This window comes from Charadrius vociferus, unplaced genomic scaffold (assembly GCF_000708025.1).
Source record: "Charadrius vociferus isolate BGI_N301 unplaced genomic scaffold, ASM70802v2 scaffold103, whole genome shotgun sequence".
Classification (NCBI taxonomy): Eukaryota; Metazoa; Chordata; class Aves; order Charadriiformes; family Charadriidae; genus Charadrius; species Charadrius vociferus.
The window spans coordinates 5,158,690-5,171,223 of NW_009648061.1; the positions used below are offsets into that span (position 1 = coordinate 5,158,690).

At 39.2% G+C, this 12,534-nt stretch overlaps 1 protein-coding gene across 1 annotated transcript in view; it reads right to left on the reverse strand.

Annotated features, from left to right (window-relative positions):
• Positions 1-11,602, reverse strand: part of ADCY2 (adenylate cyclase 2 (brain)) — a 209,993-nt gene extending 198,391 nt beyond the window's left edge. Inside the window, exons 1-2 of the mRNA XM_009883800.1 lie at positions 11,576-11,602; positions 10,427-10,624 (exon numbers count right to left, since the gene is read on the reverse strand). Coding sequence (XP_009882102.1) covers positions 10,427-10,624; positions 11,576-11,602 — 225 coding nt within the window. The remainder of the gene's footprint in view (positions 1-10,426; positions 10,625-11,575) is intronic.
• Positions 11,603-12,534: the final 932 nt, after the last annotated feature.

Below are 12,534 nucleotides of genomic sequence, written 5' to 3' on the forward strand. Positions count from 1 at the left end.
TCTCAAATTGGGATATTACAAGAAGGAAGAAATCGAGAAAGCACTAATGTGGAAATAGACTGCAGATTACAAAATGCAAATTACTTTGCAATGCCAGATGAAGACATGAGACAGGGTGACTGCAGTCACTGTCTAAGTCATCTCTCCACCTGCCATCTTGAATATGATTCTGGCAAAACAAAGATATTTGCAAATCAGGCAAATGTTACAGAAATCAGAACATTTAAGAAGAGATTCAGATTTGCCAATTCAAGCAAAGATAATGTCCTGAAAAGTAAGATACAGAATTTATACACATATATGACTTAGCTAAAATGGTATGTACAAGAAGCAAATAAGAGAAGTGCAATCCAACATGATTAATATGTAGTCAAATTTTAAACTGTTCAACCTAACTCTGCCAGAGCAATATAATTCAAGACTTTAAGATATTACACAACATTGACACTACCAATAAATGTGTTATTTTACAGAAAGTTTATTTTAAGCTATAAATCAATATGAAGCTTCATAGTAGCAACGGAAAGAAAACCTTTTTCCTAACGGGCACAACAGTACATGCTGCCTTGCATGAAAACATGATTTTTTTTTTAAGTCTTGTGAATGCATGTATGTAGAGGGACAGAGGGTGGGGGGTCTTTTCCCTGACACACTGAAAATGTTTTTCTCCCACTGCCAGAGATACTGGGCTGTGTGCAATTCTCTTGGCTTTTTGGTTGCTCTGACTGAAACCTCCAATGTTTCTGTTTGTTGGGTTTGGGGTTTTTTTGTGGTTTTGTGGGGTTTTTTTTCTTTTTTTAAACATATCACTGTCCCAGATTCCCCAAACCACTGAAGTCCAGCCTGGGCTTCTGCTTGCACTACTTTGTGTTGGCTGTTCTCACCTTGCACGTTCAGAGGAACTGATGCAACTGTGCCTCTTCCTTGCGCGAGGATGAGCGGTAGCAACTACTGTGGTCAGACTAAGACAGTCTGATCAATGCTTCTTCTTAACACCCAAGCACTTTTTATTTTTGCAGAAGAAACAAAGCTTTTAAAAGACACAGTTCTGACTCGTAGCTAAGTTCCTGTGATAGTGACCCAGAAGACTCAGCTTTTCCACAGGAATGAAGCTGGGAGATGTGTCCTTCTCCCCGTTTTGGATCTCCCAGGTAGTTACTGGGTCCCTTTTGAAAGACCTCTCCTTTTGAAACCTGCCAAAGTCCTCTTGCCTTTCCTGTTCTCAGCCATTCTCGTATCAATGTGTAAATCAGTCTCATACTCAAGAGGTAGCAAAAGCATAAAAGATAAATCCTGCTGGGATTGTCCCTCTGCAACACTGAAATGTTTTCTGAGAATTGACTATTATCTTGGTCCATTATTTTTCTCCTTCCTGTTTTTCTAGACAGTCTAGAATTAAGCCAATATAAACATAAAAGCTATGTCCCAATAAACAAGCAACACACAGTGCTTTGTATACAGGAAAATTATTTTGTCACATAGTAAAACAAAAGAAAAAAAATCACTAAAGGAACATGAATAATCTCTCGAACACACATCTGTTTTCTAGTTCTCAATAAATCTACAATTTATAATTTATCTATTATTTATATAACTTACATTTTAATTACACATTATTCTTAAAAAACAGAACTTAAACATGTCAGAAATCATACAATAACACAAATCTATGACATAATTATATTTTTGTTTTTAAGATATCTATAAAAATTTATTCACATAGATTTTTCAAATTTTTTTTTTCATATGAATATATAAAACAAACATACATCTTCTACAACTCATACTGAGTGAGCCTTATTACATCAAATGCATTTCAACCTCTTTATCTCTTACTTTTGTAAAACTCTATAAATGGCTTAGAGGGTTTAACCACACTGGTGATTCAGTTGTAAATGCTACGAAAAAACTTAACATGTCTTTTGTACTACAAAAGCTCTTTCTGACATTTACCAGAACTAAGACATGCTAAAGCCACAAAATTGGTTTAAATTTAGTTCTAAGATCACATTTTTTTATTTTAGTAACCAGATATAGAAGACCACTATAGTACAAATATTTGCAACTAATTAATGTAGGAGATATGTTTCTCTCATGTATTTTATTTCCATTTCGTTACTGAACCAGCCCATCCTTATTCATGGGTTACCGGGATGAAAAGTATGCTTAGCACCTTGCCTGTCAACAAGTTAGTAAGCAGCAGAACATACCCCTTTCTTTCCAATATTATTTAACTTAATGTAAGCAATGTTTCCTAAAATCTGCATAGTATTATAGATTTGTATACTGGGAAGTGAAACTGAAAGGTATTTCAAAACCAGCCTATCACGAACCGCAAGCACATGGGGGGAAATTCTGTTACCTACTTCCTAGACTAAAAGAGAAGTGATCCTCTGACAATCCAAATACTAAGATTCATGCATTTAGCACCAAAGTTGTGCCTAAAACGTCATAAAAGCTACAGAAACAGGGAACACCCTCAAACAAGTAAACTGAAGTCTTCTTATGCAGCTTGTAGGAAACATTTTCACCACCTACTGTATTTTTATTTTGTGTAACAGCTCACTGGCTGAATTATTACAGCACTAGAAACCTGCAAACAGAAACATATTTGAGACAAATGGTGAAAAATTGCAAAAGGTGAGGATCTATGATGATAAACCCCTTCATTACCTAATTCACAAAAATAAAAAAATAGAGTTTGGCTATGTATAGGCACAATTGTTTCCATGGCAGGCAGGTAAGCAAAATCAAAGAGTTCAAACTAAGAGACTCATGCAATGTCATGCCAAACCTTCACTCCTAGAATTCAGGTTAACTGTCACATTTCTGAATGGAAAACAATTACAACGAAAGGTAAAAGCTTGCATGGCTACCCTAAATTATGCTTGCTAACAAGAAATTCTGGATAGCTTCTTTAATGGTTCTCTGGTAGCCCCCATCATACAAGTAACTATTAACTAATATGTACTACGAAATTATTAAAATCTTTATTTTCCAATGTCAAATCAATTATTAAGCACATAAGAAGCCTCACGAATGGCTTAAATTATTAATTTGTATTTGTCATCTGGTCTCTTGACTTCAGCAACATCTGAACAATATGATGATATTTGAAATTACTATTGCTTAGTTTCGGTACTCTCAGAAACATTAATACACATATTGATAAGTGTTATTTCCCATCATAGAGAAAAATCTTGCCCCATTCAGTTTTGCATATTTATCCAAGACTCACATTTTTATTGTACTTCGATGGAGTTACCTTAACGCTTCACTTAGCAAAATTCATTCACATGACTTGCGCAGCAAATATCACACCACACACAAACTATGCAATAATCTTGATGAAATCTACGATCAGCTCAGCCTTTGTACTTAATTGTACACTATGAGATGGAAAAATCACTATGGGAAACAGGGTAAAGAAAAATAAACTATCAAGGAAACAAGGGTTTCATCAGGTTCTTCTGAAAAAGGTGCAGGACACATTCAGTCTCTTCTACTCTATATTACGTTAACCTCTCTCATAAGCCTTATGGTGAATGCCTGAAGAGATCAGAAGTATAGCAAGATTATTATCCCCTGATGTTATAATTTTTGAGACTACTGTTCCAGAAGAATGCTGGAAGGATAAAAGACATGTAAATAGCAAAAAGCCATGAACTTTTAAAACTCAGAAAATCCATCTCTTCAGGTTTTAGATGAACTTCAAGCCCAGGTCAAAGTAAATTGTCATTTAAATGAGTTCAGTAGTCCCAGATGTAAGTAGTGCATAGGAAAAAGGATGCTCCTAGATCACTGAAGTCCATGTCCCTGCAATCGAAGACACTGAATGACTCTCAGCTAAGGTCAGCATTCCACTGTAAAATCAATTCATTATTTTAATCCTGAGGATATTAGCCACTCCACAAACCCAGTGCCCTAATGGCTAAGGGATTTATTCTAATTTCCGGTTTAAATTTCATTAATGGCTGATTTTTTTATTTTTTTTTTTTGGTGTATGTATGTGTCAACAATCCTTTATCTTCTGTAGCTTCTCCTCAAATCTGATGTTTGCAACCACAGATTATCTGTAGATGGCAGTCACACCACTCTCAGCATTATTCTCTTCTGTTGATCTATACCCAAGCCAAGCTCTTCCCATCTCCTCTCACAAAACTCTCCCTTCTCCTGGCAATCTCGCTTGGCGCTCCCTGCATTTGTTGCAGTTTCAGTTTACCTTTTTGAATGCAGGTCACCAGAAAGGTACATAGTGATTCAAGTGAGGTTTCATCCTTAGCCGGATGCTTTGCCATCACAACTGCGTCTTTTCTGGATACGTACCCTAATGACCCAGTGACCAACTAATGCTTCACCTCTTCATTCTGCTTGTCCCTGTTCATTTTCTACTGATGAAATCTCAGCCTACAGCTGAAATTTCTGCTGTTAGTTCCCAAATGCAGGCACCTCACATCTCCTATTATTAAATTTCATCTAGTTGCTATTACTGCAATAGTAATGCTTTTCTTCCCTATAACATTCTGATCTTTTGCTGTATTAGGAATCTTTTAACTGGGTCATCAACACATTTCATTACAGAGGTGACATTCTGTCACCCCATCACTAGTAAAAAGCACTAATAAAGGCAAACATTACCCAGAGAGCTCCCTGAGAAATTCAGCCAGCAATCTTCCTCCTGCCTGACGCTCTCTGACGTCACACCAGCTGCCATCTCCCCTCGCCTATATGTACAGTTATTTTAATAATGCTCATCTCCTTTAGCACTGCTTCTCATCTTCCATTTGGCGCTAAAACAGATTTGTATTTTTTTTTACAAAACTACTTTCCCTATTTAAAAAATAAATCAGTTCTCTTTCCACAAACAGCTATCACGATGCAATGCCATGACATACCAAAGGTTAACAAGGGCACATTAGTCCTAACAAGGTGTTCCAAGGCTCCACACGCTATTTTACTATGTTAATCTGCTATATTACTGACTTTAATGACCCACTGGCAGATCTCTAACAGCTCAGCTTTTTCCTGTTTCCTCTACAGATATAGCCATACCAGACTTGATAAACACATTTAAATGTCTTGCTATTAAGCCTGTGACTTCGTATGTCTATAAAAAAAAGAAAAGAATATTAGGATAAAAATCATCTGTTCTTCTCCTGCCTTGAATATAACTGCAAATATGGCTTACATTTGTGGATTGCGGGTTTCTTCCTTTTCTATCACACTTACTCCTAAAGCACAGTATCATCTGCTGGGCATTATCATCATACAAGCCTCCTGGTCTTCCTTATGTCCTTTTTCAGGTGTCTATTCACTGACAAGGTACTGAATGATGCTCCTACAAGATGTAGTTCCTTGCTCAGGATACTTATTCCTGATAGTCTGATTACTCTGGAACTTGAAAAAATGTCAAGTCTCCCCCGCACTCCAGATCCTGAGCTGGTGGTACAGCTGACAGCAACTCATCCTCGCTTTCCTGCGCTTCAGGGACTTCCCTGGCACCCACCCCGCTCTCTTCCTCAAACATCTAACCTCTTTTTTTTTTTTTTTTTTTGCATTGCTTAACCACACAACACGTTATTAATAATTTACAGCAGGGCTGACTTTAGATAAGGCAGGTCCCAAGCAAGGTGCAGAAATGGGACCCGATGTAATTCTTGTACAAAGAAAATCCTTCCCTCTCCACGGACCCATCCAGCTCGCCCCGCCGTCTAATACAGGAGCTAATTACCATGACCATACAAAGCCGGTGCAGGCCCTCAACCCTCAGCACACGATAGATTGATACCCTCAGGTGCCAAGATAGTATCAAAAAAATGAGAATTATAAATACTAATACAGAAAATGTTGCCTGCACTTCATAACCCAGGGCTGCTCCAAGGCCCAAACCATTCCATACCAATGCATTAGAACAAAACAAACAAAAAAATGCTTTAGATTCAGCTCAAAAAGTAGCATTTAGGCTAAAATAGCCAAACATATTCTAAACACATCACATGTGGATATTTTTTTTCGGAAACCAGCAGTATCAAATCCTGCTTGAAGTCATTTTTGTGCTGTAACTGAATATAGACAAGGAGGAACACATCTGGTGCCTGGGCTGTGCAAACGTATTTATAATTAAGTAGAATTGAATACCAAAATCCAGCAATGATAGAATTCATTAGACTAGTATAATGCTGTATAATTAGTCTCTTTTTTTTTCTATCATCCGCTGTATGCTTTAAGAGCTCTTTTTACCCATTGATATCAATGTGCTATGACATATTTACACACACCCTGTACAAAAGGCTGAGGAAGTATTAGACATGTCAGAGGATGACATGGAAAGGCGACTGTGGTACAATAACTACACTGTCAGTGAAACGAGAGGAAACTAATTTAAATTCATTCCCTGGCACATAACACTACAGATAGGTACTGGATTTACATTTTGTAAGGAAAGGTGCTCCTTTCTATAGTAGGGAAAAGTCCTAACACAGCAAAATCAATACATTACCTTTTTCAACCAGGACTACGTCCTCAGCTTGCCTGCCTTGCATTAGAGGCCCTCAACCAAACACAGCATCCACTGACCTCTGCACAGGCCTTTCTAAGCATCATCCGTAGGTCATTCCTCATTGAAACCATCTCCACATACTATTGCTCACACCTTCGACTTGGAAAGAACTGCCAGCAGGCAAGTGCTCTCTCTGAGCCTCTGCGTGACTTCCTTTGCTCTACTTCTTTCCTACCAGTCCTGGCCAGGTGTACCACAACTCCTACCAGAGAGCCCAGCCTCCCTCCTGGGCTCTAGCACAGCGCAGTGTGTGTAGGTCCTATCAGAGCATCCAAGTTCCCAGGGCCACCAGGCAAAACCAGGGGCTCCACTGCCAAGTTCAGCACTGACAGGAACTTGGGCTGACACCAACAACAGAGGGTTGCCACAGTTCTTTAAAAAAGTTTGTCGGGTACCAAAATCATTTGCCATCACTGTCCTAATTTTTTCCACATAAAGCCACCCAATGCCTCACTAAGGCGCCCTCCATCTCCCTCTCAATGTACTTGCTTCTCTTCATCATCCGTGTAGAGGAGTGAGGGAGCTTGGGCTAACTGAAGAGGTAAGTTGGTTCGTACAGTTGACAGTGCCATTATCCTGTCATAGATGGGCTTGTGATTAAGCCCACACAGGCTGGTGACAATTCCAGCCTTCGGATCAGGCTCAGCAGACAATTACTGAGCCAACATGGGGCTTGCAGACCGGCCCAAGGGACGAAGCAGCCATCTATGGCTGTGCCGCCTTCCCCCTTCAAACAGCAGCCAGTTACCTACCTGATAATAGCTTTCTCTCCAAAGCTGTAGCTGCAGCCGAACAAGAGACAAGGAAATGCAGACAGATAAAAGCAGTCTGCAGGGACAGCAAAAAGATAGCTGAAACCAAGTATAATTTGCACTTATTTCACATCAGTCCACAAGTTTCCAACAAAAAGAAAAAAACCAAAGGCCCTGACCGGCCACTTCATTTCCAGCGCTCTACTGTTCATCAGATTTATTTGAGCTGTGTGCCTGCAGGCTCGGGAGGAACTGCTCCACATTAAATATATATTGAGTTCATAACCAAAATAGTCTCTCTTGAAGTGGTATTTTTATTGTAAACAAAAGCTGCAAAAGTTCACACCTAAGGTTCCTTCAGACAACAGAGAGAAACTGCACTTAGCAGCTGCACACAGCCAAAAGGAGCATTAAAATCATTAAGCCAAAATTGAAAGGATATGGGGTTGCCTTTTAAAGGGAGAAGGCTTATGCACAAATGAAAGAATAACATGTTCTTTCTATAAACTATGGTATGCAGAAAATTTATCTTTCAGTAGCTACTATTACACAAGAAATACCATATTTTTAACAAGCTTAGGATTCAGAAGACATGAAAGATATGATGAAAAGAGTATTTTTAAACTCTGCTGGACCAGAACACAAGTTAAGCTGCAATTTGAAGAAAATAAAGCGCTTGTTTAGTAAGTAAGTGTGCATGAACTGGCTCTGTTTTTAATTTTAATAACTTTCTAATTAGCTATGTTGACAAAGATGTATTTGAAACAGAACTAATGTAAATTTTCCATCGTATTTCTTTTCTTTCATAGAAAGGATAAAGGAACAACAAAAACACCCCAATAAGCCAAGCAGAATGTTTTTAAAATTCACAAAATGTAAAACTTCAACAAAGAAGCTGTCAGTGATCACTGGGGAAGGATTTTTCAGATTTGCTTTCACGTATAATTACAGGAGAGAACACCGATCATTGACCTACCTATTCTTGATGAAGAGCAATCAAAACACCAGCATCACAGGAACACACAGCAGTATTTTACTGCTCACTGCTTTTTTCCAAACGTTCAAAAACTTCAAACCTGTCATGAGCCTATTGTGTAAGGCGTCAAATTCCCAGAAAGATTCCTGTATTTCTTTAGCTCACTCTTAACAGACACTAGGAGAAAGTATACCTACAAAAGCCATCAACAAAACAGCGCTGCTATTCCAAGAGGGAGGAAAAAAATGGTTTTGGGGAAGTGAAGCATCCCCCTGCATGGAGCCAGACGACCTTTGGCTCCCAGCAGTGGCCAGGGGCCACTCGGCCACAACCCCTCTCCCCCCCCCGATGCCAAAGACGCCTGCACAGCAGCGTGAAGCCACACATCTGCAGTCGAGTCCAGGTCTTCTGGAAAAGCCCTGCCCGCTCTGGGCTGCAGCCTGCGCAGCGCTGGGCAAGGCGGCCGCCCGGAGCCTTCTGCTGCTGGCAGAGCAATCAGTGCAGCTCCCTCCCAAATATCCTCTTCTGCAAGCAACACTTGCACGCAAAGCAAGGAGGAGGCTGAAACATCAGAGGACGTGTGTCCTGGCAACCTTGCAGGAAGACAATGCCTTTCCCCAGAGGTCTGCAGCCCTTCCTGACTCACACCTCCAGCCACCTCCCTCGGATGCTCTGGGAATGCCTACTTTTTTCCAAAGAGGAAAGCAAGGCAGGACAAACCAACTTCACAGGCTAAATACAACCCCGGGATTGAGACACCCGCATCCCTCTTAGATCTCCTTTATGCCACGTGCTTTTGAAAAACATTATCACATCTTTGAAATAACAAAATTAAACTCAGTAGAATTTGCAATGAACAAATAATGCGGCTAATTGAATATCTGCATCTAAGCTTGAAAGCCTGAAATATTCTAGCATGACATCCCACAACTGGCAATGAAAATAAAAATAATCAAAAAAGTAAGACCATGCAAATTATCTAGACTTGATATCACAAAGATACAGGGACTTTCATGGTGAAACCTGTATCTACAGAAAAATACTACATGTTCTGATTTGCTTTTTATTACATGCAAGTGTGGCCTGGTTTGGTAGTTTCAAATACTTATTAAAAAAAAAAAAAAAATTGCAGGAAGGTGGCCAGTTAATCCCTGAACCTTCCAAGAAAATGAGAATACAGAAGTCACCCACAAAGGTTAAGGGCTCCAAAACGAATATCACCAGCATACACCAGTAATTTAAATCATTTGAATTCAAGATTTTAAAGGAAGTACTTGCATACTTAAAGTTCAGTATTTGCATAAGTCTTTGCAAGATCTGAATAACAAGTCAGAGAATTTGTTTCAAGTTTATCTTAAAGACCTAGAAGGCATCCCAGATACGGCACTACCATTTAAAGGTTATAACAAACTCATTGAATCAGCATGAAATTTTCAGAAGACATATTTATATATTTTAAAGCTTTTTTTTCCATCCTTTGGAGGGTTTTTCAATTATTATATCGGGAGTATTCCAATGTAGAGAGGCTTGTGAAAAGAAAAAGATGAACACAGAAGAATCGATCAGGCTCAGCGTTGGATACTGCACATCATTTATTGATGTTTCAAAAGTGCTGCTATTAAAATGGAATTATATTTTTGCTTTCTCTTCATTACAAAATTCAAAAAAATGTGAAGGGTACTCCACTCTTTCTCTACTCATTTATTTCCCTAGAAATGCAAGGAAACTCCCAGTCCTTCACATCTTGAAGGCCACAGAAAGCCTACACTGACAGCTCAAACATTTTAAGCTGAAGAGGATAGCACCAGTCGTCTTGAACATAACTAGCATTTCTGCCATGTTAATTGGTGACTAGAATCAAATATTCACTTTACAAAGAAGTTGGTGACTGGAATCAAATGTTCATGACACAAATGAACTTAAAAATATAAAAGCAAAATTCTTTAAATATTTCCATTCCTAAGTATGCACATCTCTTTGGTATTTATAAAATAGATGCGGGGAGTCTCAGCATGCAAACACTTAGTCACAAGAAAATTTTATGAAATGTCCCACAAAAATTAACGTGAATACTTTTGCACAGAACGGGTCTTGGAAATCCACCCAATGAGGTAAAATTAATAATAATGACAGTCTTACCTGGTCCCAGGGACAGATGATTCCTCCAAAACACATAAAGAGATATCCCATGGCAACAAGACATACCCAGACCACCAGAGAAAATATACGAAGCAGCTTCTTAAATACAGGTTCTACGCAGACGAGGATAAATATAGCGAAAAAAATTGCTAGGGCCGTTGGAACAGTTATTAAAAATGCCACATGGTCTTCAATTTCCTGGAAACAGAGGAAAATGAAAAGGAAGTTAAAAACTAATGTACTCAAAGGTCAGACAGCAATAACATACTCTAATTGCACACAGAGATCTCAGAAAGACATGGCTGAATATCAAAAGGAAGATGAATCAAAATAGAATTTCTTTCACTGTAAGAAGCTGTTATTTGGAGTATTAACTTCACAAACAACTATTAACCAGACTACTGCATGACACTTCTTTTACTAAATTGAGGAATTGAAGCAGATTCAGAAAACTGTAAATCATACTACAGTAATGCTCCAGGCCCATAGGACTGAGTGAATTAAAAGGCAAACCCAGTCTGCAGAAGTAACATAGCCTTTCTGCTCCAGAATTCAAAAGATTTCTCTGATTAGTGTGGTTTGCAGGTGAAATTCAAGCATCCCCATTGAAGACTGCAGGTGTCAGAATGCTTCCCAAATCAACTATGTGTCCATAACTCCATAAAAGCCTTTTTGACAGTGATATTTGCCAGGTACTATAGATTTTGCTTCTGTTTAAAGTACTTATCTGGAAGGATGGGCTCTAGATTACATATACACATTTTCTCCTAGGAGCTGCTTACTTCAAAATGTGCAAACAACACCCAGAGCAAGGGTGAGACTGAAGTGAGATTCAGAATAAACAATGTTTACATTTATTTACAGAACTTACATAGAAGTTACTACACTAATATCTTTAAACCATCTAGTGATGGATACATTCAAAAAGAATAAATATCTGATTTTATAGTCCTGTACGTATTCAAAAGTATCTCTGGTTGAAGTACATCAATAGCGCTGCATCAAAGCCTGGTCATAGGATCCTTAATCATTCCGGCAACTGTTATGAATTTTCACAGCCTCATTTGTAGCATAAGGGATTACAAAAGCAGGCCCCAACTGCGACTGCTGCAACAATATAAAAACCTCCACAAACCACACATTTCATGCCAAAAAGCCCCGTATCCACTTATTCATGTTGGTGAAATCTTGGGAACAATTTGAAAGTACCTATCTGATGATTTGTAAGACATCTAAGCACAAAGAAATAACATTTATTTTTCCCTAGTTTTGTCTTTGTTTCCTTAGTGCCCTGACAAATCTTGATTATTGGTGGCTTTTCAACTTAAATACTTAACATTTTACTTCAAATCTTTTTGATGTGACTTTTTTCCCCTTTCTTATGTGTATAAGACTTGCTACAGTTAGAGGAAAATAAAAAATTTACAAGTAAATTTGTAAAATAGAAAAATGTATAAATACAGTTGTAAATTTAGAAAAATTTACAAATGCCATCAGCATTTTTTTTTGGGGGGGGGAGGGGGACGCCGACACATTCCAGATATAATAAGTTTTACAACCCACCATCTATAGAGACCCTTGCTGTAAGGTTCTTTCCTCTTCTTCTCCTCAAACTTGTTTTGTTTTGCTTGCGGTCACGCTGCACACAGCGACACCCACCCACTGCATTGGGCACCTCAGCCCCGCTCCCCACTGCTGCCGGCCCACAGCCCAGCACCACCATGCTGGCACCTGCTCCAGCACCAGGCAGCCCCGTGCCGGCAGCGACTCGTACGCACAAACCCGCTGCCCAGCCTCATCCAAAACCCTCCGCATTTCGTCGGGAGAGCCGAGGCGCAGATCACCTCTCTGCATGAGCTGAGGGTCTCCTCCGTGCTGACTCGGGCAGGTTCAAACCAAGGGGAAACACCACGATGAAAGTCCACATGTGTGGATGTCATTTACCTAGACTTCAGTAAAGCCTTCGATACTGTTCCCCACGGCATTCTCATGAAAAAGCTCCTGTTTAATGTCTTTATTAATGATCTCAAGGAAGAGATTGAGAGCCCCCTCAGTAAGTTTGCAGATGGTGGGAGTGTTGATCTGCTTGAGGGTAGGAGGGCTCTTCA